At 39.1% G+C, this 24,961-nt stretch overlaps 13 protein-coding genes across 13 annotated transcripts; 6 read left to right on the top strand and 7 right to left on the bottom strand. All coding sequences in view use genetic code 12, as the record gives it.

Moving 5' to 3' along the window:
- Window positions 1–120: 120 nt before the first annotated feature.
- On the bottom strand, window positions 121–2,400 carry MRR1 (Citrinin biosynthesis cluster MFS transporter mrr1; the record flags this gene model as incomplete). Its single annotated transcript, XM_006683747.2, has 1 exon — window positions 121–2,400. The coding sequence occupies one exon, from the start codon at window positions 2,398–2,400 to the stop codon at window positions 121–123; it is 2,280 nt and encodes a 759-aa protein (XP_006683810.2).
- Window positions 2,401–3,667: 1,267 nt separating this feature from the next.
- Window positions 3,668–6,982, bottom strand: FAA2_1 (medium-chain fatty acid-CoA ligase faa2; the record flags this gene model as incomplete). The annotated part of the gene is made up of 2 exons (XM_006683748.2): window positions 3,668–4,436; window positions 5,001–6,982. The coding sequence occupies 2 exons, from the start codon at window positions 6,980–6,982 to the stop codon at window positions 3,668–3,670; spliced, it is 2,751 nt and encodes a 916-aa protein (XP_006683811.2).
- A 154-nt stretch (window positions 6,983–7,136) lies between these two features.
- Window positions 7,137–7,534, bottom strand: SGF11 (SAGA-associated factor; the record flags this gene model as incomplete). Its single annotated transcript, XM_066157944.1, has 2 exons — window positions 7,137–7,424; window positions 7,511–7,534. The coding sequence occupies 2 exons, from the start codon at window positions 7,532–7,534 to the stop codon at window positions 7,137–7,139; spliced, it is 312 nt and encodes a 103-aa protein (XP_066014041.1).
- An 89-nt stretch (window positions 7,535–7,623) lies between these two features.
- On the top strand, window positions 7,624–8,715 carry SEN54 (tRNA-splicing endonuclease subunit sen54; the record flags this gene model as incomplete). The annotated part of the gene is made up of 1 exon (XM_006683751.2): window positions 7,624–8,715. The coding sequence occupies one exon, from the start codon at window positions 7,624–7,626 to the stop codon at window positions 8,713–8,715; it is 1,092 nt and encodes a 363-aa protein (XP_006683814.1).
- Window positions 8,716–8,720: 5 nt separating this feature from the next.
- PSN45_002838 (uncharacterized protein) lies at window positions 8,721–9,821 on the bottom strand (the record flags this gene model as incomplete). The annotated part of the gene is made up of 1 exon (XM_006683750.2): window positions 8,721–9,821. One exon carries the CDS (start codon window positions 9,819–9,821, stop codon window positions 8,721–8,723), a length of 1,101 nt encoding a protein of 366 aa, XP_006683813.1.
- A 198-nt stretch (window positions 9,822–10,019) lies between these two features.
- Window positions 10,020–11,066, bottom strand: PSN45_002837 (uncharacterized protein; the record flags this gene model as incomplete). The annotated part of the gene is made up of 1 exon (XM_066157943.1): window positions 10,020–11,066. The coding sequence occupies one exon, from the start codon at window positions 11,064–11,066 to the stop codon at window positions 10,020–10,022; it is 1,047 nt and encodes a 348-aa protein (XP_066014040.1).
- A 120-nt stretch (window positions 11,067–11,186) lies between these two features.
- PSN45_002836 (uncharacterized protein) lies at window positions 11,187–12,512 on the top strand (the record flags this gene model as incomplete). The annotated part of the gene is made up of 1 exon (XM_006684008.1): window positions 11,187–12,512. One exon carries the CDS (start codon window positions 11,187–11,189, stop codon window positions 12,510–12,512), a length of 1,326 nt encoding a protein of 441 aa, XP_006684071.1.
- A 491-nt stretch (window positions 12,513–13,003) lies between these two features.
- Window positions 13,004–15,055, bottom strand: FRE8 (putative ferric reductase transmembrane component 8; the record flags this gene model as incomplete). Its single annotated transcript, XM_006683754.1, has 1 exon — window positions 13,004–15,055. The coding sequence occupies one exon, from the start codon at window positions 15,053–15,055 to the stop codon at window positions 13,004–13,006; it is 2,052 nt and encodes a 683-aa protein (XP_006683817.1).
- An 82-nt stretch (window positions 15,056–15,137) lies between these two features.
- Window positions 15,138–15,785, bottom strand: PSN45_002834 (uncharacterized protein; the record flags this gene model as incomplete). Its single annotated transcript, XM_006684009.2, has 1 exon — window positions 15,138–15,785. The coding sequence occupies one exon, from the start codon at window positions 15,783–15,785 to the stop codon at window positions 15,138–15,140; it is 648 nt and encodes a 215-aa protein (XP_006684072.2).
- Window positions 15,786–17,001: 1,216 nt separating this feature from the next.
- On the top strand, window positions 17,002–19,242 carry ASK10 (transcriptional activator; the record flags this gene model as incomplete). Its single annotated transcript, XM_006683755.2, has 1 exon — window positions 17,002–19,242. One exon carries the CDS (start codon window positions 17,002–17,004, stop codon window positions 19,240–19,242), a length of 2,241 nt encoding a protein of 746 aa, XP_006683818.1.
- A 226-nt stretch (window positions 19,243–19,468) lies between these two features.
- Window positions 19,469–20,266, top strand: CHO1 (CDP-diacylglycerol-serine O-phosphatidyltransferase; the record flags this gene model as incomplete). Its single annotated transcript, XM_006684012.1, has 1 exon — window positions 19,469–20,266. One exon carries the CDS (start codon window positions 19,469–19,471, stop codon window positions 20,264–20,266), a length of 798 nt encoding a protein of 265 aa, XP_006684075.1.
- A 498-nt stretch (window positions 20,267–20,764) lies between these two features.
- On the top strand, window positions 20,765–22,198 carry TIM50 (mitochondrial inner membrane protein required for protein import; the record flags this gene model as incomplete). The annotated part of the gene is made up of 1 exon (XM_006684014.1): window positions 20,765–22,198. The coding sequence occupies one exon, from the start codon at window positions 20,765–20,767 to the stop codon at window positions 22,196–22,198; it is 1,434 nt and encodes a 477-aa protein (XP_006684077.1).
- A 945-nt stretch (window positions 22,199–23,143) lies between these two features.
- Window positions 23,144–24,835, top strand: PSN45_002830 (uncharacterized protein; the record flags this gene model as incomplete). Its single annotated transcript, XM_006684016.2, has 1 exon — window positions 23,144–24,835. One exon carries the CDS (start codon window positions 23,144–23,146, stop codon window positions 24,833–24,835), a length of 1,692 nt encoding a protein of 563 aa, XP_006684079.2.
- Window positions 24,836–24,961: the final 126 nt, after the last annotated feature.

The following is a 24,961-nucleotide window of genomic DNA, read 5'->3' as shown; positions in this document are numbered from 1 at the left end:
CCAACTGTAATTTTTCACTGTGCGAAGGCGATGGATTTTCTAGCTGAAGAGGTCTACAAAATCATTCAAACCAATAATTCATATATACATAAAGTCTTAAGTCTTAAAGGTCAGGGTGTATTATATGTCAAATAAAGCGTCAAATGAGATGCTCCCAAAGAAATCATTAACGTTGCTCCCCCTTGAGGTGCCTGATGGAAATTCGAATTTAGGTTCTGGGTTGAGAATATCCGGATTACGGCCATTCGGATTATCGATATCCTTTCCACTTAACACTTGTAACCATAACTTGTCGATTTCTACTGAATTGACGAAATCCAAATCAAATCTTGGAGTCATAGCTGGAGGAGATCGGGACTCTTCTAGAATTGAATTCTGGTTAGTAGTTGGGGTCTTGGGGGCCTTAGGAATCTTGGAGAAGAACCCAGGAGTTTCTGGGACTGGTGTTGAAGTCCGAGATGTTTCTTGTTGTTTCTTGGTTTGTTCGTAGTGCTTTTTGAATTCTACACATATGTCTGAGTTGCAAACATAATCTGTGTTTTGCTTACCGAGCTTGCCTAAGGTAGTTTCACAAATATTTGTAAGGCCTTCAATCTGACTGTTGCTGAATTGACCGAGTCTTAATGCAGCACCAGCTTCTCTGTTTTCTTGATAGAACTTATTTTTGGTTATTGTCCTCAAAAGGAACGAATGTCCTTTGGTAATTCTCCAAGCATAATAGTACCTGTTACTGATTTTGGAAATAACAGCAATAGACACTTCCAAGCATCTCGTCAAAGCAGACGATAATTGAATCAAATTCTTGAAATACTGATTATAGGCAGTATTCAACTCAAGCTTCAGATGATGTTCTGGATTTTCTTTGAACTCTTGGGTTAAAAAATTCACCCTTATAATCAATGCCATAAGGATGATATTGGATTTATGAATGAATTGCTCGAATGGAGGGTTCAATACCAAGTCATTTTTAAAGTTTCCAATCATTTCAAAGAAATGTGGCATCATTTCTCCCACAGTAATCAAAAGAATCTTCCTGGCATAGAAAAATGCAAGTTCTGGATTCTTCTTTTCGTAATTCAAGAACAAGTAGAAAAATATCATGATGTTGAAAGCCTTCACCGCTATATAAAACTTGGCTGCAAGAATCCGGCAAATATCCTGATACGGACCAGGTTTGGGGTTCAAACAAGAATCCAAGCTTCCATACTCCGTGGACATGACCAACTCGAGAGCGGATACTGCCTTGCATACTTCTGATATCTTTGTTGCTCCTTCCACGTTCAATACCAAATGAACAACATTTCTAGCACTCATATATAAAGCTGCACTTCCAAATAGTGCTTCAGTTATGAACTTATCAAGCTCCACATCTCTCAAACATTCCTCTCCTTTCCGGTAGAATGGGACTCTAGCATCATAAGTACCTCTTGAAATTGAAATAGGTTGGCCAAAAGTATAAGCTAAATTCAAATCCTGTAAAATTAGACAATGCCATATCCTTCTGGTTACGTTATTCATTGGACTTACCCTGTCCATATTAGGAAGATTATCAGGTTCCCTATTACATCCCAAAGAAACTGCCATCTTGATCAACAAAGCCAACATCCCACTAGATCCGCCTCCATCTGCACCATCTCCATCTTCTGGAGCATATGTGTGATACAAACGCGTATAGAGCGCTAAACTCAAAACCGGAAAAGTTGGTTGTCTGTAAAGGTTAAACTGATCCAAACATTCCTGTGCAATAACAATAATATTAATAGTTATGGGATTAAGCAATAAATAATGATAAGCCTGATCTTCAGGGTTAAGATTATCCATCTTCAATCTCAGTTCGTCGATATCATTTTGATTGGTGAATAAGGAAAGGAATGACAATCTCAATAAGATAAGCAAAGTTCCAATATAAGCTAAATCCAATCTTTTCTCTACATTTATATGCTCAATCTTTCTATCTGCAAATCCTTCGGGTCCGAGTATCTTTTCAATTTCAGTCCTGAACAGATTTTCATCTAGAAATGGCATGAATGGATACATATCCTTGAAGAAAATTTTGAGTAATTTCCAAACCACTTTTTGTTTTGGTAGGATAACTTGAATCTTATCAATTAATCTTAACTCATTTCCAAGCTTTTCGTCAACGTATGTTACTCCTAAGGGCAACGTAGAAGTACTTGTCTCTGGCTTCGTCCTCTGTACCTGACTTTTAATTAACTTGTAATAAGGAACCATATCAACTACCCCTTCTGGCTCTAAAAGTCTTTTTTCAAAAACCATCTCATTCAAGGTTAGTGAACCTTCACTATCAGTATTGGACAAAACTGACTTCGTTTGAGACTCCAAATCATCCTTTTCATTGAAAATGACTGCTGCATTTGCACTAGATTCCTTCACCTTCATGGTTTGGTCCCAAAGTATTTTTAATGCCCTATCTCTTTGCATGATTGAACACCAAGAGAACGGTCCAAATGAGATTCGCCTGAGATTTTCTTTTACATGAACAGTACTGTAACCTTCATAGAAATTGATCTTATCTTCGGGTGAAGCATAAGGGTTTCCAAGATGATCAGAATCGTTTGTACCCCCATTCAGCATGCCATAAGAATTCAGAGATTTGAGCTCATTGGGATAATATGGATCTAAAGGCTCAGATCTGCTCCCGCCATTAATTTTCGTTCTCAGGTAGGTCGTCTGGGTCTCCAGACTTTCAATAGGCTTGTCGAGCGATGAGAAACTATGGTGTATACTGGGTTGTGGATGAGATCTTTCGCCACTTTGATGGCTACTTGAGCTGGCGAAAGAGCCACCGGTAGTGACTCTTTCCGGGCTTGACGAAGACTTTATTCTGTCACCATCTGATCCATGTTTTTCCATTATGGGGTTTCCAGGGGGATAACTACACTTGTCAAGATAATGGGGTAACCCTGCTAAAGTTTCGGAGACCAAACTAGAATTATCGATTTCATCACCACCCCTCGTTATAGCAGGTGTCTGCTCTGATGGTGAGGTTGAAGATACCGGTGATGTCAACATGCCCAATCGACTCACTCCTGGAAGAAGAGTATTGTTCATGTCCTTTACCTTGTTCGGATGTGAAGGATTAAGAACAGTGGTAAAAAACCCTCCAGTATTTATCGAACTTTCAATGTGACGAAGTCTAGTCTTCAAAAGCTCTACTTCCATCCTAGTGCTATCTATCACCTTAGTCTCTGATTCTTGTTCAGCGCTATTTCGTTTCACGCCACCTAAATTGATTTGAGAATTATGGGGCGCCAGCTTTGAACTATTATCGGATACCTCGAACCGAATGGGCCTTCGAACACTATCAAAGTATGGAAGTGTATCTTGAGAATGAGAATTGTTAACTTTCAATGCTTCTTCATCATATTTACAGGAGTCACCCTTCCCAATTTTGAGGCATTGTTCGCAAGGATGGCCTCTATCACACCGGACTTTTTTCTTCTTACAGTTCTCGCAAACTAAGCGTATTCTCTTCTTCTTTCTGGGGCGATGTTCCACTGACTCGTTTTGAAATGTAGCCATATCTTCAAAAAGACCTTCTGCAGGTCTGATATATTAATTTAAAGAATAATTTTATATTTCGAGACTGAAGCGTGCGAGTACATCTCCCTCCCCGTAGCACATCTAATGATCATACGCTATTTATTTATGGGTCATTAATGTCGTCTATAGCACCATATCCACTTTCGGAACTAGGATATTCTTGAATCTCTTCATTGTATATGAAGAACTGAACAAATATCGTGAAATCCAAAAATAAAGTACCCAAAGAGCCGGCTAACCAACTTGAGTTAATGACAAGGTAATCTCTGCTCACGTCAACACTCAAAATGGAGATGACATACGTCAAGTTTCCTAGACAAGCAAATAAAAAAAACATGAAACTGATTCCTTCACAGCTCTTCCTTTTGAAATTAAGTAGAATCTGGGGAACCCGAGAACCCAAGTACAAAAATGCACAAAGCCATCCAAAAAATTGTGCCAACGGGTCGAAAACAAGTTTAGGTTCTTCGGGGTGTTTATACTTGTAATAGTTTTTCACGTATGAAATATACCAGCCCACTAATCCTGATCCAAATACCAAAGTTACAAGAAGTAGCTTGAAAAGGAAATTTTTGACCGGAGAACTAGGTGGTTTATCGGTATCTTCTTCGTCCTCATTATCTCTTGATAACACATGTTCAATGGTATCTCCATCAAATGGGCTGGCAGGTGACAAATGAATAAGGTCAGCCTGAGATTTGTGATTATAGTTAAGACATTGCCATAACAATACTATATCAGCAAAGGTGTAGTAGATGGCCAAAATGATCATAGTAGGCAATACACCTTGAAGAATAGATCCTAATACATTGAATAGGTCCCCAGCTAACCATAATATTATAAACATCAAAGACAATCCTTCACTTGACTTTCTTGTGAAGTTTTCATAAATTTGAGGAGCAAACACTATAATCCAACAAGCGATAGATATACTACCAGTGATGCCACTTACTGCTTGTGCATTCAAAACTATTGGTGGTGGCGGCATATTCTTGGAATTATTTTTGTTTTCAAGAAGATTATGACCTTGTGTAGATTTTCACTAAAGTTAAGCTTCGCTATGCTCATCGAAAACCAAGGAGGGCGTGTACGTCTACAAGAAATGTATAGAGTAAGCGAAATTTTTTGAGTCATAAGTACAAGCATTCTAACTATCACAACCAATACAGAGCAGAGAAGGTCCTGGTAGTTGCAGCATCGCAATGAACGTCAATTGCATTTATTAAAAGGAGTACCTGAAAATTTTATCATCATTTTCATACTCAGACCTAGTTTTGCAGCCTATTTCTCAAATCGTCTACAGATATTAATCAGAACAGCATCATATTATTCTTATATTATTGTAAAGAATATTTTATTGGTGGAACCAATGGGTATCTAATCATCTATTCCAAGAAAATTATGTTGTCAACATGCATTCATCTCTCATGTTTCACATCTTAGAGCTAAGCAAAGGGCCTTCCTCATATAAAGCGTCTATTAACTCCAGAAACTTCACAATGGCATCCTTTCGCTTTAACTTGAAAGTGGGGGTCAAAATATCTGCCAATAATTTGGTACCCACATGAACGTTTTGGATCTTTTCAAGTCTGTTGATACCTTGAACTGAACCATTTATCCTTTTCAATAACTCTATTTTCTCTTTTCTGGTTTTTGGGATTTTATTGTCGTCTTTCAAACTCAAAAAACCGATGAGAAAGGATTCGGTAGGTTTTCCATGTATAAAAATCGATTCAATTTCTGTGTTGCAACTAACATAAATGTTCTCTAGCCTCTCTGGGGAAACATACTCACCTTGACTCATCTTGAAAAAGTTCTTGGCCCTATCAATGATGGTTATTTCACCTTTTTTCCCTACTGTTGCCACATCTCCCGTAGAATACCAACCATCTTGGAAGGCTTTTGCCGTTTCCTCGGGATCTTCGAAGTACCCTGGGGTAACCGTGGCACCTCTAACAAGGAGCTCATTATTTTCTCCCAATTTAAATTGCGTACATATGGATATTATTCCACTTGAGTTTATGCTTGTATCGTACTCCGAAGTAGTAGAAATAGCACCAAAGGTTTCTGTAGCCCCATACAATTGCCGCACCCCAATATTCATGGAGGCCCTAAGAAACTCTAGAGTTGCTGGATTAGCAGGAGCAGAAGCCGTGTTGATCCAATCGACATATTCCAACCCGAATCTCTTCCTTAACTTAACGTAGGGTGGATAAAAATCATTTGAAGTAGATGCCTTGTTTCCATCAAATGACTTCTGGTTCATTATTTTCTGCTCGATAATTTGATTGAGCTTGAAATCATCAACCTTCTCAAGGTATGACTTAACTTCAGATTGCAACTTGTTCAAAATTCGGGGAACTAAAGATACGTAATCAGGACGGTAAATCTTTAAATCCTCAATTAAGTCCCGCAAAACATCACTGGATTTCTTCAGTTTGGGGAATCCCAACATGTAGCCACAAGATAAGGCATATGCACTAGTCTGCCTCTCATATATATGAGCAAGGGGTAAAAATACTAAAGTTTTTCCCTTATTGACTCGCTTCATCGTTGTTGAAAGAAAAGTATTTGCAGCAACCGCTTGTTCGTTCTTCAAAATAACTCCCTTCGGATTAGAAGTGGTACCACTAGTAAAAGAAATAGTGTAAATAGTGTTTACTGTTGGTGGCATCTGATTGAGTTTATGGGACTTGCCTAATGAAATGATATCTTGAAATGAAAACACTTCTAACTTCAAATCATAGTCTGTGTACAGCTTAACATTATTATCCATACAAATAATGCAGATTAGTTCAGGAGCTTTTCCGGACGATTTCAACTTTTTCAACTTCTTGATCTTATCGGCAGAACAAACAACCACAGGACTTTTGGTAACATTCAATATGTATTCAGTTGAGGATTCTCCCAAAGTATCATATAATGCTGTATTGGTAATGGAATACCCCACACATGCCAAGTCAGTCAAAATCCATTCGTATCGGTTATCTGAATAAATTGTTAAAATAAACGAATGGTCAGTGGCACCAAAGTTAGCCCAATTCTCCAAATGGTTGTCAATTTTGTTGTGAACTTCAGAGTATTTGAACTGGTTTTTGTATAGAGCATAAAGAATCCCCGAGCCAAGGTAGCATCTGGCTCGTTGCACTTGTGTGTAGGACAATGTCTTGTAGGAACTGGGGTAAGTCTGGAACACGGGATTATAAGGCCGGTACGCTAAACAGGGACGGTTAGAGAACATTGTCACCGCATTATTGAAAAGCTCGTTATATGTGTTTAATTGTGGATGAAGGTTTTGGAACATCGTCTCGCTGAAGCGATTGTGGTATGCTCCATTGGTTTCCACCGCCATGTTAATGTCCATCAATGGTAAGTTCTTCAGGACATCTTTAGCGTCAATTGATGTGAAAACACTCATTTGAAGAAGCTTTAGCTTTCAGTAATGAAAAAAACTGGGCGATTGTTTAGGATATTTATGCTTTAGCGGGGGATTCTCCCCACCCTCACCAACGCAATTTCAGTCAAGACGTTTTTGTTGGAAGTATGTTTCAAAAGAATGCAATACATAATGCCTACCGTCTCTTTCTCTCCAAGCATTTGTTGATGTGCTGAGCAAATCTTCCCCCACTAATGCTACGGCCACAGTTCTCACACGTAAAATACTTGTTCGTATCGGCAGTTTTCAACTTGACCTTATCCTGATTGAAGATATCAAGGTTGACATTATGCTCTTTAATAAGTACTTCAATTCTGGACCCCTCGGAATCAACTGATGCTGTTTTGGCTTTGTATAATGCCAATTTATCTAACGTTTCGTGCTTGATTAAATTGAACATCATATCTTCAAATATAGACTCGGCCTATAAGGTATTAGTACAGCGAATCATGTTGATATCATATATATATAGCCGGGAATGCTGGCTGATTTGGATTTAAATGAACATACAAGTGTGTCGAATGTAACTTTCATGCTTTCTGGGTTATGCTGTGAGTTAGCGTAGGACAAATATATGCGCGATGGCTTGGACTGTCACAAAAAAACCTCCACACTAATTGAAGATGGATATAGAAGATGACGATTTTACTTTCAACAATATCTTGTTGGATCAAGCCGATGAGGTTCTAGACTACCGGTTTTTAACTCAGCTGCTACCGAAGACTGGAGAAAAAGACTTTGAGCCTGATGGTTCTGCTTTCCAATCCAATAAGATCGAGGACTCTAAAGAATTAATGTATCTGATGTTGCTGCAAGAATTGAAAGCACACGAAAGGCAGGTGGTGGAAGGTATATTTTTGCCCTGGGAAGGTCAGACCCTTATTGTCACTATCAGAGGGAATTATTTTCGAGATATAGGAAGAAACATTCCTTTTAAGAATAAGAGTGCAGTCTTGCTCAATAAGATTGAGACTCTTTACTTGGTCGAAAGAGGTACACTTATTGTATATTTGGGGAACGATAAGTTTCGAAGCTACTTAGATGGGCTCATTAATTCGTTTAGTTTTCGGGACTTGGATCCCCTTAATTTGCAGTACGTTTATGGTCTTCTAACATCTTTTGAAATCGAGAAATATCAAGTGTTTGCTTACTTGAAGCGTTTGGGATATTTGGTTCAAGATTATAGACATTTTGTGGTCCAAATCCTTCCTGATGAACATCACTGGTTGTCTCCGTGGAGGATCAGCTGGTTTGGTTCTTCAAATAGAGACTTATTGGGTGTGAATATCAAGTCCATTCACTATCAGACCTACTCTCAAATCTTGAAAAAATTGTCCATAATACCCTCTTATGCTCCATACGAGAGCTTAAAAGAGAATTTCAATGACTCAGAATTTCAAATTCATTATAATGTTTGGAAACCAAGGCCTGCCTTCAGTAAGAAATTGCCTCCAACCCCTGACTTTCAAATTTGCATAACTAAAGCATTCCCCCAATTGCATGACATCCGTCATTTATTCAATCAATTGAACCATACAGCATTGAACATTGATTTTGAAGACCTCGAAATGAGGACAAAGGATCACAAATTGAAACATGGCACTGGCAGAACAATCGTACTAGCCATTATCAATAATGGAGTCAGTTTCGTGAATCTTTCTGAAACCCAGTTCAGTTTGACCCATAAAAATAAAATCACCGGTTATGTACATTAGGAACATTAGGAAACCATCATCCTTTTCTTAGCTTCCTTTCGTAAGTCCAACCGATTGATATCTACCTTAAGCAACTGCTCATAATCATCTATAGCCTGATCATATAAAATATCTTCAAGATCGATATCCTGGTTTGTGTAGTAATATTTCATCAACAATTCGAGCCACTTCAATGCCAGTGTTCTATTTGTTCTGAACCACATGGCAAGAAATATGTTGAAATGGTTTATCATTACCTTTGAAGGATTCACATTATCCAATAAATTAAGCGTGTGCTTATAATCACGAAGTGAACTGAGTCTGGTGGGGAAGTTACTCTGCCTGGCTACTACCACTTTCACCTTGTTCGAGTTGGTGATGAATCTGTTTTCCATGAAGTCGTCCTTCAGGTAATGAGGTTCTGAGGCTAGAAACTTCTTCACAAGAATCTCGTATAGCACTTCTCCTTCGTAGTTATATGCTTCCATTAATCCGTGGAAGAGTTCAGGTGGCATTAGGGAAATATCTTGCTTAATTTGGTGTCTATGAACCATATGAGTCACCATTTTCTTGTGGTTCACCAAAAACGGAAGCAAGTACAAATTGTTCTTCTTCAGGGACAAGCTTCCTATGATCATATATGGATTGTGAGATGTGTATGCTTGGGCAGAGGGAATTTTCAAGGCAGGGAGACCATAGTCAACCTCTTTATCGGGAACTGCCAACATGGTGTCTAGTGGCTTGTCTAGAGAGTGTATACACCCCAAATCGTGGTGAATGAAGAACTTGGCAATACCTACATAGTCTCGGCCAATATTCTGTTGGAGATAATTATTGTAGTCTTTGATGGAGTCGTTGAAGAAATCTCTGTATTTGCTTCTGGTATTTCTCCATATTCTTGAATCTCGTGCAAGGATGTTCTTGTCATTCAAATATCTTATTATCTTATACTTGAAGACCTGTTGACCAAATCTCTCGTACTTGTCTATCGGATTGCTGTCGGGTTGTTTTTCAGCTTTGGAATTGAGAATACTCAATATCTTATCCATGGACTGAATCGACCTAGAGTCTAGGTGTTCAAAAGGATTTATTTTAAACAGGCTGTTCTTTATTAGCGTCCTTATCATCCGTTCACTCACAATGAAATATCTCGATGCGCATCTAACTTTTGAGAGTGCAACACCTGTACCACAAATGGGATATAGGAAAAGGGGAGAAAAGGTTTGTTAATGCGGTATTTTATTGTATTGTTCAGTATCTTACATAATTATGGGTTCTGCTTGTATGCATTTTGTAATGAAAGTTGTCCGTATCAACCACTCGGCTTATTTTACATCTTTCTTATAATTGTCTGGCTTCATAAAGCCAGATGAAGATGGCTCATGCGTATTGTCTTGCTTAGAATTACTACCTGGTCTACTTCCTGATCTTGAGTCCTTTTTCAAAGTGGGAGTTCCTTCTCTGAAAAGTACTTTTCCTGGATTTCCACGGGGTTTGTTTGACTTCTTCGACTGCATTTCTTCAGCCTTAATCACACTATTTTTGATCCCTTTTGCTTTCGTACGATCATTATCTTTATCAGTTTTCGTTTTAGAACTTGTTGACTTTGACTTCGGATTCCCTTTCTTTTCTTGGTTCTTCTCATCGTCTTTTTTGGTGGTTTTCTTGTTTTCCTCCTTTGGGTACTTCAGCTTGTTTTCCTTGTCCTTTAACAGCTCTACTGATACTTGGTCCTCTTTGTTTGGCGTCCTTGACTTTGAACGTTTTCCTGGCGGTTTTGGTAACGAGCTTCTACCTTCTGTTGAGGAATTTTTGGTTTGATTAATGACTCGTTTGGATTCTTTCTTTTGCTCTTCTGCCTGTTTCTTTGCTCGTCCTACCTTCTTCTTTTCAGGCACAGTTTTTCTCCTCTCTTTTTTAACACGTCCTTTAAGCTTGTTCATCTCATCAGAAAGATTAAATTTCAGTTGTTCTCCCTTTTCATACATCTTCTTAAACTTGAGGAACATTCCATCTCCTTCTAGCAGACTCTTTTTACTCTCCGTGGGAGGTTTTGGGGTCTTCGTTTTGGCTATCATTGCTTTGTTCAAACTGCTTGTAATCTGAGGTACGAAAGCATCTTCATTTGCATCACTAAAATGTTTTCCTTTGATCTCTTGCACAAATTCTGTGGATTCTGTGGAGTTCTTGAATGAAATATAGCACACCGAAAACTTGGGGACTTCGTAGGGATTTTCAGGAAGCCTTCCCTCAACATAATAAGACAGCTGGTATTTCTTATCAGTATAATGACGTAGCTGGTTTTCGAACTCCAGACGATTTAAAGTCGGCGGTAGAAGTCGGATGGTGATCTTTGGTTCGTATGTTTCCATGCTGTTGCCGAACTTAATCCTAAGTGTATGTTGAGTTCACACTCTGTAAGAAGCTTTTTCTTATGCTTTGGCAGGTTTGAAAATCGCATCCGCATCCGCATCGACTAAATTTACATAAACATGAATCAACTTCTAAGGGAGCTACAACAATGTTCAGAGCTCCCAGTGCAGCAACAACTCCACAAGTATGAAGGGATATTCAACGTGGACCCTCAATCAAATCCTCGTATACGGGAAATATATAAAGAGTCTTATGCCAGTATAAAAGACATAGATAAGCGAGTGGATCAAGCCAATCTCTTCGATAATGATTGGTTAGCATTTAATGAAGTAGTCATAAGTTTCATTAAGCTTTCTAATCAACTCAATCCTTATTCATTGCTTGAACTGTTTGATTTATATGGAAAGTTCTTGGAAGATGTTTCTACTGCATTTTCTCATTATAACAAAGGTTGGCTACTTAAAGATCTTGTCAAATCCTCCGTCAAGTATATTTTTCTGATGGCCAACAAGTTGGACTTTCAATTGTATTATAAGGGGTATTGTTCGACTCCAAGACTATCTTGGTTGGCCTCGATCCTCTTAAAGGTCTTCAATAATATAAGGTCTCAGACAAATGAAGAGAATACCCAGAAGTCAAGTATCATTATATTTATCGGTTCGAACCTTTGTCTGATTTACTTCAAGATTGACAACCCATTGCTTTGCAGGAATGTCTTCAGTAACATCAACACTTTGAACCTCAGTTCTAGCAAGTTTCCCAAGAATGAAATCTTAAGTTACCGGTTTTACTTATCAAAGTTCTACTTGATCAAAAATCAATTAATCGACAGTTATCAGCACTTGACGTGGTGCTTGCTGCATTGTCCAATTATCCCTAATCACCCTAATATCATCAAGATTTTGAAATTATTGTTACCCATTAGTATATTGATAGGAAAGAAACCTAACTTCAAATTCATTAAGAGCACATATCTATCGAAGAGTTTACCCAAATTCATCCTTATTTACCAAAAGCTTTCCAGGGAAGTCTCTTCGGGTAACATCTTTAGGTTCAACCAGGTTGTTTCCAATAACAGAAAATACTTCAAGTCGCTTGGCTTACTTTTAACTATCGAAAGCAAGGGAACTGTTTTATTAGTCAGGAATTTGTTCAAAAAGGTCTGGATCATCCTTGGAAAGCCCCTAAAATTAGAGTATGACATTTTGATAGCTCTGTTAAAGTGTGCTGGTTTCGACATACAGACAGATGACCTTATAATCGAAAATTTACTTGTTTCCCTAATAGATCAGAATCTTCTCAAGGGAAAGATTTTCCCCAGATTAAGAGTAGCTTCACTTGCCAGAGATAACGTATTCCCCCCAGTCGATGAAATCGGATTTATTCGTTTCGGAAATGGTAATGGGCAAACTTTGAATCCTAATGATACTTGGTTAACCAAATGAAAATGTACAATATAACTCATAGTATAGTTCAAATTCCTAAGATCAAGCTAGCAAATTAGCTTTCGCAATTCGCATCTTTCCTAGATCGGGCTTCCCTCTGGTAAAATATATTTATCCAAATGAGTCGACGTACAGCCGATAAAGACAAACTTCGGGACTTGAACATGCAATTGTTCCGCTCTGGAGTGGTAGGAATGCTTAAGGGTACACTTGTGGGTTTAATATCAGGATGGGCTATAAACTATAGATATAGGCACCTCCACCCCCATGTTTTCCGGACACCTTATAAGTTTGCATACGTGCTATGTTGGGCATTCTCAGGCATCATTTTTAGTACAGAATATGCAAAGGATACCATCACTAAGCAGTTAGCGGTGGAAGAAGAATTAAAACGAGAGATGTATTTAAACGGAAAATGATTAGTTTTAATTTTACATGAATGCTAATGAGTTAATGAATATTGAACAATAGGACAATTGATATACATCCTCTTATGTGTAGAAAGCTTCTTCGTGAAACTTGAGTCCGTTCTCTTTGGCCCAAATCTTAACGTTGGTCACAAGACCGATGGGGCCGGCTGAAAGTACCCACACCTTGGAAGCATCGGCATCGCTGACATTGTTTCTGGGCAAGTCTCTGCAACACACCATTCCACCTCCCAAACTCACAGGACCACTGCATTGTGTGAACCCTTCGTGAAGGCACCAGTTGTAGTACCGGTAATTCAACTTGGGTCTACCTTTATAGATCTTGTTGGAAATATTCAATCTTTCGATGGTCTCCCTATATCTATCGAGATGTCCACGATTGATATCATTAATAGATCTTGTTCGAGGAATGAAGTGTTCATTGGTTCCAGATGATGTTGTTGTTCTCGTCGAGTGGGTACGTGATAAATCTGACATGATATCATCTTCAATAACTTCAACATCATTAAAATCTTCGAAGATATCGCTGCCTTCTATGGTTGATCCCTTTTGACTATCTTTACAACAATCATCATCTTGTACTTCCTCTTCGGATTCTTCGATCATTGAAATATCCACATTTTCGTCTTCCCAACGGCTAGTGACGGTGTGGTCTAATAATGACTCCGTCTCATCTCTTCGTGGATCAATGATGCGTGGAGCCCCAAGTGAGGTGTTGCAAGTTCCATAGCTTCTTGTACCATTGGGTTCTTCAACAGTTTCAGAACCCGTGACAAATATCTCAAAATCGTCACCATGGACGTATCCATCAAAGTACTTCAAAACAGCGATATCCCTGTAGTCCCGAACAACCCAAACAATCTTCACTGGAACTCCATGATAGTTCATCACTCTTAATATTGGTAACGCAAATGAGATAGCAGAGCCCCCTACCACAATCAAGACTCTTTTGGTGTCGACCTTCAATTTGGAAATTTGAAACTTATCGGTATTATTATGAATGAACAACAAGTTAGCATCATATCCTCCAGTTATAAGATATTTTTGATCCGTGAATTTGAACTTACCCTTTTTGATGATTAGCTTTTGAGTGAAATCATTAGGCAAGGATACTAAAGTATAAGGATGATAATTAGGGATGAGATTTTGGTAGATTCTTCTCCAAGCATTATCTGAATATTTAGCCAATCTAATATGAGAAGCGGGAGTTAAGGATGGTTTAGTAATGAGCTTATTCGGGAACTCGATGTAAATCAAGTTAGGTGACACATCTGTGATTCTTAGGTCGCCCATCTGTGAGCGTCTTGTCATTAGGACTCGATTGACAATTTGGAACACCATTATCACCAAGTTGGCAATAGTGAAAGGAGTGCATTTGACTGGTCTCACATGGTATTGTAATGCTATAACAATGACCCAAGTACACAAATAATGGAAAAAATAAAACACTTTGTAAAAGTAGTTTCTGAACTTACTCAAAGATGTGACAAGAATAATAAGAAACCCGAAAAGAGCAAGCCAGCCGTAAAGATTTTCAACCTTCCATGCTTTGTTCCAAGAATTTTGAGTATTAAAATATCCCAAATAAATAATGGTGTGAACTACCGATTGGAGGATAATGAATCTGCTCAACCATTTGTGAACTGGAATAAGAGCCAAATATAAGGTATTCGGCAAAGGACTGGGTCTCAAGGTTAAGAAAAGGATTGTAGGGAGGGAGTTGGTTGCAATTTTACCCAACCGCTTTGTCAAAAAGATCAAATCGCCATCATATAACTCACTTAAAGAAAGGCTGCTCAATATAATGAGCCAAAACGTCAACTGGACGATAGTTGATAAATGGTAATGAAAGCTGAAAATGACTCTCCTAAACATCTCTGCAGCTCCTCCACGATTACTAAATTTAGTGTACAACCACCTGAGAATCCTGACATGACTGTGGATGTAGAAGCCTCTCTTCACAAGAGTATTAACTCCCGTCACGCCTATTAGAAACGTCACGAGAACAACCCAAGTTAAGTTTCCATATTTGTTGGTGGTATCCTGTCGTAAATGAACGTAGTCTCTGGATTTGGAAGCAGGATAATGGAAATAGCTGTTAGCTAAATACTCCATTTACTTGCTAGACTTTTGTTCAAATAACCCCGAAGTCGCACATTCGCATTTCTGCCTCACAACCAAATGAGCTTCCAGTAATTTAGTAGAAGTTGTTGAATCCAGACTTCTTACGGTCGATGAACCCACTTCTTGTGGGGGCCGGGCGACTTGGGTCGTTGCCACCACTCCTGCCACCAGCTCCTCCTCTGCGGGCTTGGTTACGGATGGGGCCCCCATTACGATTATCCTGGGGTCCATTATCGAACCTTCTCTTTGGATTTAAGTTGTAGGAGTTATTGCTGACAATAGGGTTGTTGTTATAGGGCTTAAATTGGGCTCTATTATTGGAATTCTTGTAGCCATTATCTGGTCTGCGGACTTGGGGTCTCTGGGGAAGTTTAGTATCAAAGAGACGATCAAAGTATGTCTTTCTTAGTTGTTGTGGGAGATTAGAACCAGAGAACGCACTTCCTGATAAGTTGGGCACGCGGGAGGTACGTGCCTCTTTACATTCATCTCCAAAATGGGTGCTATCGCCGCAGTTGTAACAATATATCACCGGAAGCTGGACATCCTTGAGTGAATGCTGTTGAGGCTGCTTATTCAAAAGATACAGTCTCCAGATATTGGGACAGTTGTCGTCATCGTGATTGAACAAATCACACGTCCTGCAATACTGTTTCTTTCTGGCTTTGTTAGAACAATCGATGGCTTTATGACCACGAAGGCCACATCGAGCACATATCATTGTGCTAGGGCACTGGGTTTCATAATGATCGCCGACGACACCGCACTTGTGACACACAACTGTTTTGCACTTAGCCCGAATGTGGCCTCGCTTGTGGCAGTTCGCACAAATAGGTCCTAGAGACTGCTTATTGTTGATGGTTTTGCCAGTTTGAGGATCGACAACTCCAAAATATCTTCCACTTCCACGGAGCTCTATAAGTTCATCTGCATTGTCATTTACCTGGTCAAATGAAAGGGACTGAATTTGGTCGGCAAACCCCTGCTTTGGAGTTGGTGGTCGAGTATTTGTAGTGGTCTCCATATTTAATCAATAAAAATTCTCATCGCGAACTCATTTTTATTATGCGTCAAAACTTGTGTGGGTGAATACGGCAAAGTTCAGCAGTTGAGAATAAATGTGGTTCTCGTGGCGACTCTTCAAAAATCCCCTATTTTCTATGCATTGTAAGCGTCTAAGATTTAGGCTGGAAATTCTGGTGTTCACTAACTATTTATATGAAAGGATTAAAGGAGGCGCAACATTACACGCTTTGTAGTGGTAAGCAACTGTTTTTGCAATTTTCGCAATTAGCTGCAAAAGTTAAATTCGGGGTTTGGGCCCACCAGTGAGGGGCAATCAAGATCGCAACCGCTCGGTACAATACGTGGGCGGTAGGTACTTAACAGACCAATAAAAGAGTTTCTCCTCTTTAAGCTGCTTATGTCCCCAGAGCCATGAGACTGGAAGGGTTTCTCAAAAAGGGATTCGAACCACCGCAACTTTTGCACACAAGAAAAAAGGCGTCTTATCAGGGCGCCGCTCGACGCCCTGGGTCTACCTGTACCATTTAATGGTCCAGACCCTCAGACTCCCCCTTGATCAGTTGAACCTCACATGACGTAAAAATGGAGCATGTACTGTCATCGAACTCTAGAACCTGAAGCGCGTTATTTGATCTTCTTCTGGCTTAACAAGAGAATTCGCCGGCATTCTCGCATATTTTTGTCTAAGCCGAAAATCTTAGTAGTGGCGGTGATATATGCGATCTTCATCCTAATATATTATAAATAGCCATATTTCCAATTGTTCCGGTTGTTTCATTCTGGTCGTTCTTATTGTTGTCTTATTTCCCTCTTCGTTTTTGGCTTTCACATATTAGTCTTGTGGCCATAAGGGCATTGTTGTCTTCTCCTTTATACCAATACAATCACCTGATTAGCTTGCAATCGAAATCATGACGTTTGTGAAGGAAGACATTCTCCCATCCACAAATCCTCTATCTCCGTTTTACAACAATCTTCCTAGCCAAAGTTCCCGCCCTATAGATGAGCTTGTGACCTACTTCAAGAATTATAAGACTTTGATCAAAAATCTTCTCCATTATTTCAAAGAGATAGCCTTGGTAAAGGAATTTGAAAGTAATTTAAATCATCAATTATTGAGCTCCTATAGTAGTTACTCAACAAAGTCTTCCACCCAGTCTCCTCCTTCATCCAATGCAACTACGCCTGCTGAATTGTCAAAGCGACCCAATCTCTTCAAAACGAAATCGAATTCCAATTACAATTTCTTGAAGTCCGGAGGAAACGGCAGTGGGAACTTGGTGAATACTATTAACCATGCCATTATGAGCCACCACCAAACATTGTACCTGTTGAACCTCAAACATTATAAGGAATTGCTGTCTAAACTCATACCCAAGCTGGAGAGTCTTCTTAGGAATTTATCTGTGAAAATCAAAGAAATAAAACTGAGTCTTAAGAATGATAGTTTTGTTAATGATTCCATATTAAGGGAGATAAGCAAAACAGGAGCCCTTCTAAAGGCCTATACTCTGTCAGTTGAGGCATACAACACTAGTAATATTCTCCTTGATAATGATGATGAAGATGATGAAGATGGTCTTGGAGATCCTTTAGGAACCACCGTTAAACATGAGGACCCTTTTTTGTTGAAGTTGAGATTAAACTATCAGTTAAAAAATCAACTTATCAAGGAGAACTACTTATTTGCTGCTTTTGTGAACTTACAAAATATTTCAAAAGACTTATTAACTTATGTCTTAAAAGATTTGACCCAAATCCTTGACAAATTCGAAAAAATGAATACTGGCAAAACACTTGATTTCAATATTAACTTGAATTCGAATCAAGAATGGGAAAGTTTCATTATGGGAAACCCTAGTTTTTTGAATGTTCATGGGCCCTCGACCCTTAACCCCAAAAGAGAGATAAGACACTTCAAAAATATTGTAACTCCTTATGCCAATTCCGTTCATAACAAATGCATTAGATTTGGAATTATTTACAAAAAGTCAAAACTTTTGAAGAATTACAACCGTTACTACTACTTGTTGACGTGCAATTTTTTGCATGAATTCAGGATAGAAACAAATGGTTCTCAGGGCCCACTTCAAGGAGGGGCAGTCACTAGTGATAAATCAAAAACCAAATTGGCAGGGTTTATAAGCCACAATGATATTCCTCTGAAATCATTCAATCTTAACAACTACAAAATTGTCGTGAAGAATGAAAAAAGCTTCAAATTCAATTTAGTGAAGTTAAGTAGTGGGAAACAGTCAAGTTTCAAGTGTAATAATGCTACAGACTTTACGAATTGGGTCACTGATTTAACTGATTTGTTACAATTTGAGGCAGACAACATTTCCAGATTTGAGTTCGTACAACGGAAGTTAGCAACAAGAACCGAAATGAAGGTTGCTAACTTATCTCCTTCATCATCGGCTATAAGTACTCCAAGTGGTACTAATATCTCCAAACCCCTTCATGCTAATGCTAATGCTAATGCGAATTCAACTCTTAATTTGCCCAACATTCTGAATATGAGTATTAACGACCTGGCATCTCAACCTTCACTTCAAGGAGTATTTACCCCCCAGATTAGGACCCCATCAAGTTCAGGTTCTGATAGAAATCCATTTGACACATCCTTTACCAATTTTGGTAATGCTACAAGTCCACACTCCAATTCAAATTCCAATCCTACTTCTCCAGGACTTTCCACTACTCAACATGAGGATTACCTAAGACTTCAGCAAGAACATTTGAAGCAACAGCAGATGTTGATTGACTTGAAATTGAGGGAAGCAGAAAAGATAAGACGAGCTGAAAGTCCCAAACCATCTTCCGATGACCAAAGTTCAAATCCTCATATCCAAATTCATCATTCTCCCGGTGCCCTGCAGGGATTAACTCATGGTCATTCTAACTCTGTTGATTCGCTTTCAAGCACTAATCTCTTATCCAACTTGGATTTAAGCTTCAAAGGTGTTGCTTCTCACAGTAGTATTCACAGTTTGGGAAACAATTTAATACCGCGAACTGGCTCTAATACTAGTATTGTCTCTATGGAGTCTGTGAAGTCAGCAAACCCTTCTAAGATCAATGCATTTTTGCAGCAAAACGAAAATTTAGTTCCTAAGTTTTTTGTGACTGACGAGACTGACAAAGAATGATAATGTGACCTTTGCCACCGCCCTATATATATAGATATCTTATATACATCCCTTGATCTACACACTCATCCTATCAGCCTGGATCAAACACTTTAGGTCATTAAGGGTTCCTTTGCATTGGTTACAAATTCAAAGCAATGTTCGCAAATTTTATCTTGATCACACGTTGAAAATTCCATAAAAAAACTATTTACAACACAGAGGTCTTTTTAAACTCAATTGAATTATGAGTTACTCTACTGGCGTGAAAAAAGTTGAGTCTGCTATTGACTCGGACAATGACTTAACTGATTCTGAAATCCCCCGTGCTCCAATAAGAAGATCATCATCTTTGTTTTCTCTTTCTTCAAACCAAGAACCTTTACCAAGACCAGAAAAGCACGAATATGCTGCGTTTATTGAAGATAGCAGACATTTTTCATTGATCAGAAACCTCCATATGGCTGACTTTATTACCTTACTCAACGGTTTCAGTGGCTTCTATTCAATTATTAGTTGTCTTCGTTTTGCGTTGACTGATGATAAGAAGTATGTACAAAGAGCTCACTTTTTCATTTGTTTGGGGCTTTTTTTCGATTTTTTTGATGGCAGAGTTGCCAGATTAAGAAACAAAAGTAGTCTCATGGGACAAGAATTGGACTCCTTAGCCGATTTGATTAGTTTTTCAGTGTCTCCAGCTACCATTGCTTTCGCGATCGGATTCAGAAGCACGGTAGATGTGTTGATATTAACTTTTTGGGTGTTGTGCGGATTGACTAGATTGGCTAGATTCAATATCTCCACCAATAACATCCCCAAGGATAAGACGGGAAAATCTCAATACTTTGAAGGGTTACCAGTTCCAACTAACTTGGTGTGGGTTTTGTTTATGGCATATTTGGTGTATAAAGACAAGATTTTGGGAGATTTGCCAGGAGATATATTTTTGCAAGACACCTTTTTAGAATTTCATTCTATTAGCTTATTGTTCATTATTCAAGGATGTGGAGAAATCTCCAAGAGCTTACACATTCCTAAACCTTGATTCTTGGTCCTTAGTATCCTTTACGTATTTATTATAGTAATTTGATGGAAAATTCTTGGGATCTAGTAAGCCTATGTTTTTCGTATTGAAGTTAAGTCGATGGGTTCTCTGACTTACATCGTTAAGTCGACATAAATCCCAAATCACTGAGTGTAACTGGAGTAATTGTGGCATCCTCGCCCAGTAATTCAACCTCAAATAAGTGGAATCTCTAGGCAGCTTTTGGTTAATGCCAATTGCATCCAAATTCTTGAGAAACTTTACTATGAGCTCATTAATTTCAGCCTTGTCTTTAGTAAGTTCGATTAATTTCTCAACCTTTATTTGTGTTTCTGTTTGTCCAAGTTGAGTGAACCTCTTATCTATTGTCTTTATCGAGTTCAAAGCTTTTCCTATTGTCTTCAACATACCTTTAAGTAATAATTTATCAAATGAGTGTCGCAGTGCACAAAAATCGAGACATGAAAATTTTTCATTAGTTGCCATTCATTATTCTTAATGTTTAGAGGTTTAATCAAGCAAGGTCTCAAACTTAATAGACCTGCTAAAGCCGGGACCTGGAGGTATACTCAGGTTCAATTGTCTGTGTCTATAAGGCAATTCACTCAAAATTCCAGATTCTTAAAGCAAAAAGAATCTCCCAAACAAGAAAAAGTCTTGACTGACGACTTGTTGGCGAAAGCTGGTTTCGAAGAAGAAGTAAAGGCTGAATCTGAAGAAGGCATAGATGGTGAGTCCGAAAGACCAAGAAGTGATAAAAGGAGAAGAAGAACCCAAACCTCCAAAGATAAACAAAGAGAAAAGGCTGCTAATTGGTTCTATATTTCCAGTTTTGTTGGTGCTGGTTTAGGATTGGGTTATTTGAGTAGGGACTGGGATTCAAATGAAGAAGCAACGAGATTGAAGGCTGAGTCTATTCCAAATGGGTACGACCCTAAAGCCATGTATGGTAGAATGAGTACCAGATTAGGTTCCCTTTTCACTTTTTTCAGTGAACCAGTGTTTGAAAACTTGTTACCGCCTCCAGCTCCTGAACCTTATAGAAGGCCATTGACGTTGATTTTGGCCTTGGATGACTTATTGATTCATTCTGATTGGGATACAAAAAATGGTTGGAGAACTGGTAAGAGGCCAGGTTTAGACTATTTCTTGGGATATTTATCCCAGTACTATGAAATTGTTGTCTTTGGTTCCAACTCTCAAATTTTCAGTGAAAAGACCGTTGCCAAGTTGGATCCGTTCCATGCGTATATTTCCTATGCTTTGTTTAGAGAAGCTTGTCGTTACAAGGATGGCAAGTTGATCAAGGACTTGTCCTTATTGAACCGTGACTTGTCCAAGGTTGTTTTAGTAGATATCAACGAAGAAAGTTGGTCATTGCAACCTGAAAATGCTATTCCAATGAAGCCATGGGATGGTAAGCCTGATGATAAATTGATCCAATTGATTCCTTTTTTGGAATTCTTAGCCACTCAAAATGTTAAGGATGTCAGACCAATTTTGGAATCCTTCAGTGATAAATATAAATTGATCGAAGAATATCAGGAACGTGAAAACAAGTTGAGGACCAAATGGAAGCAAGAGAACAAGCATCTTTTCACTAATAGACCTAACGCAGGAAACTTTTTGGCTAAGCTAATGGGAGTTCCTTCGAACCTGATCAATAAGGAACCAAAAATGCCTTTGGATGTCATCAGAGAGCATGGACAATTACAGTATCAACATTTCCAGAAATACTTGCAAGAGAATGCCCAGAAGTTTTTAGAAGAAGAGCAAAGAATGAAGGATGAATTTGGTAAAAAGACCTTAAATAAATGGATTACTGAAGGAGCCGCAACTCCAGAAGATATTGCTAGAATCCAAAGTGAAAGAGCGGCTGCTGAGGCTGCTGATGCATCATCTGGTGCCCAAGCTTCTACCTCCAAGAAGTGAAACGTGACAAAAGACTTGTATAAATGTATATAGTTAAACCAGCACCCGAGTTAAGCTCCAAGTAGAACCTAATGGCTGCGAAAAGTACTAAATCTCTCCCTTTTGCCGCGGTGGAACCGAACACCACCCCCAAAAATACTCAAGCATACAACAAGTCAAGGGCTAAACTGTTCCTGAACTGTCACACGTCAATTATTGGGTTATACGAAGGATCATGACATGCACAAATTATAGTATGACCTGGTGCCAGCAAAGATTCCAGCCATTTACAGATCAGTATTCATTCTTCAAGTTAGAAATTAATTCAATACTTGTTGCTCCAACCTACTTTGATGCATCAAGTTATTTGGAACCCACTGGGTCTCTTTGTTGGTGTCAACCCAAAAAAGTATACAAATGAGGAAAGTGCATTTTTGATCTATCAAATGATTACCCGAATGTCCGACTACGCGGGTCTCTAATTGGCTGCACTGATGAAAAAGATAAAAAATTTCACTTGAACAGGGGACCTGAACGCATTAGACCAAACAATCCTGACTGAAGGCATCCTTTTCTCTACACTGCAGGTTCACAGTAGTGGCTAATTTTCCTTTGTCGTGTGAAGACTATTTGATTATTAAAGTCTTTATAAATTGCTCATTGGCTGCTTCGTCTTCAGATTCTCGTTCAAGTATTTTTTTCTTGTTCTTTTTTATTCATCCTTTTATATTCTGCCTTTTTTTGTAGAAGAAGAATTTGAAACACAGCAAGCTGATTTCCCCCATGTCGAAGCCAGTGATTGCTCCAAGGCAAGTCGTTGGTAGGCCTAGCCCAGCCCTGGTGGCTTCCTCCCCGTCCGTCAATGAAAATAGCCCCTCAGCTGCCTCTCCTCCTGTCCTGGTCAAGTTGAGACCCCCTACCACAACGGCTCCTTTCAGCTCAGTAAGTACTCCAAGCACTAGCATAATGACTTCTAGAGAGTGGGTTTTACCCCCTAGGCCCAAGCCGGGTAGAAAACCAAGTGTTGATACTCCTGCCTCCAAACGGAAAGCTCAAAACAGAGCTGCCCAAAGAGCCTTCAGAGAAAGAAGAGCCACAAGAGTCCAGGAACTCGAATCTAAGTTATTGGAGGTTGAAAAGGAGCGTGATGTCAAGGAGATGGGGTTGATAAACACCATCAATAAGATGAAGTTGGAGAACCAATACTTAATCAAGAGTCTCGAGCAATTAAAAGCTGAGGTTCATTCGATTAAAAGACCATCCGGCAGCGGTCCCACTCCAAGCTCTGCCGGTTCCAGTACTGGAATCTATGGTGCAACAGGTATGGTCCATAGTGGTGTGCTGGCTAAATCGCCGACAAATTTAGCGTCAAATTCTCCCACCGCTTCCATATATTCAGTGCAACAAATTAGCCCAGCTCCTTCTGCTTCAGCTGATTCTCCTCCAGTTTTGGGTATTAACTTCAAGAGATATTCAAAAGCTTCGGTATCCATAGGAAGAACTCCGAAGATCGAAGAACACAATAATGAGTTTGACTGTGGTGTTTGTATGAAAGATGATTGTATATGTGAGTCTATTGGGATAAAAGAAAAGACTCATCCACACTCTCATAATCACAACTTGGAGGAAACCCTTTCCAAGTTCAAACCCATGCAAGCTGTTTCATTAAAGAGGAAGTCGACTACTCAAGAAATCGATTTCACCAGGAAATTCAATAAGAGGGCTTTGCCAGATTTCAAGAAAACAGTTTCTGAACAATCAGTCTCGGCAGATTCTAAGTTTGACGAAAGTTCACCTGTTGATAACTGTGGATTTTGTTCAGATGATACTCCCTGTGTCTGCAGAGAGGCTGCCAAAGAAGCTGCTCGATTGAACGAATCATTAAACCATACCTCCAATGACCATGATGATAGTGACCTCCATAACGACGATGACAGCGATGACTTTGATGACCAGACTTTGCCCCCAATTCAGATGTCTTCTTCCATAAGGAAGATCTCCTTACCGGTGATGCACCCAGGTCCGTCTGTGGGAATTAGAGATATCACCAACTTGACCCCAGGAGCAGTCCCGACTGTTATGACCCCCACGATAGGAACTCCAACAAGTAGTAACCCAACAGGTATTCCTTCTAATGCTGGAAACAACAGCAATTCTGAGTCGGGGTGTACAGGTAACCCTGGTGCATGCCTGCAATGTCAAACGGATCCAATGTCAACATTATTTTGTACAACCGTTGCGAATAAAGGCAAAGAATCTAACGAGAGAGGAGGTTCAAGAAGTGGAAGTTCGAGCTCTGACTCTGTACCAAACTCCAGTGCCTACTCTGGAACAAGTTTAAGTGCAGGCTCTACCTCTAATGCTGCTTCCCCAAGAGACTTACCTCCACTTTCTTCTTCAGCCACTAGCATGAATCCTTCTACTCCTTTGGACACCACTAACCCTTCTACGCCTACTTCCACTATGATGCATATGGCTAACAATGGTACTATGTTTATTCCTTGTGCTGATGCTTACAAAACACTTTCAAGGCATAAAAAATTCAATTCTGTTGATTTCAGTACTTTAGTAGGCAAACTTACTACTAGAGGCATGCAGGTTGAGGTACAATCCGTTGCCAATGTATTAAGAGAGCTTGATAGAAGAGTTTACAACTGATTGACTATTACAGAGAAAGGTATGATATTTTATAATGTAATATACGAATGTTTAATGGACCAGTATCCTGTATTGCATTTTGATCATCGCGACAAAAATCTAATTTGCATTATCGTTCTACATATA

Source organism: Yamadazyma tenuis, chromosome 3 (genome assembly GCF_029203305.1).
Source record: "Yamadazyma tenuis chromosome 3, complete sequence".
In the NCBI taxonomy this organism is placed as follows: Eukaryota; Fungi; Ascomycota; class Pichiomycetes; order Serinales; family Debaryomycetaceae; genus Yamadazyma; species Yamadazyma tenuis.
The sequence above is the reverse complement of the archived record's forward strand: the minus strand, read 5'-3'. Positions and strand labels throughout refer to the sequence as shown.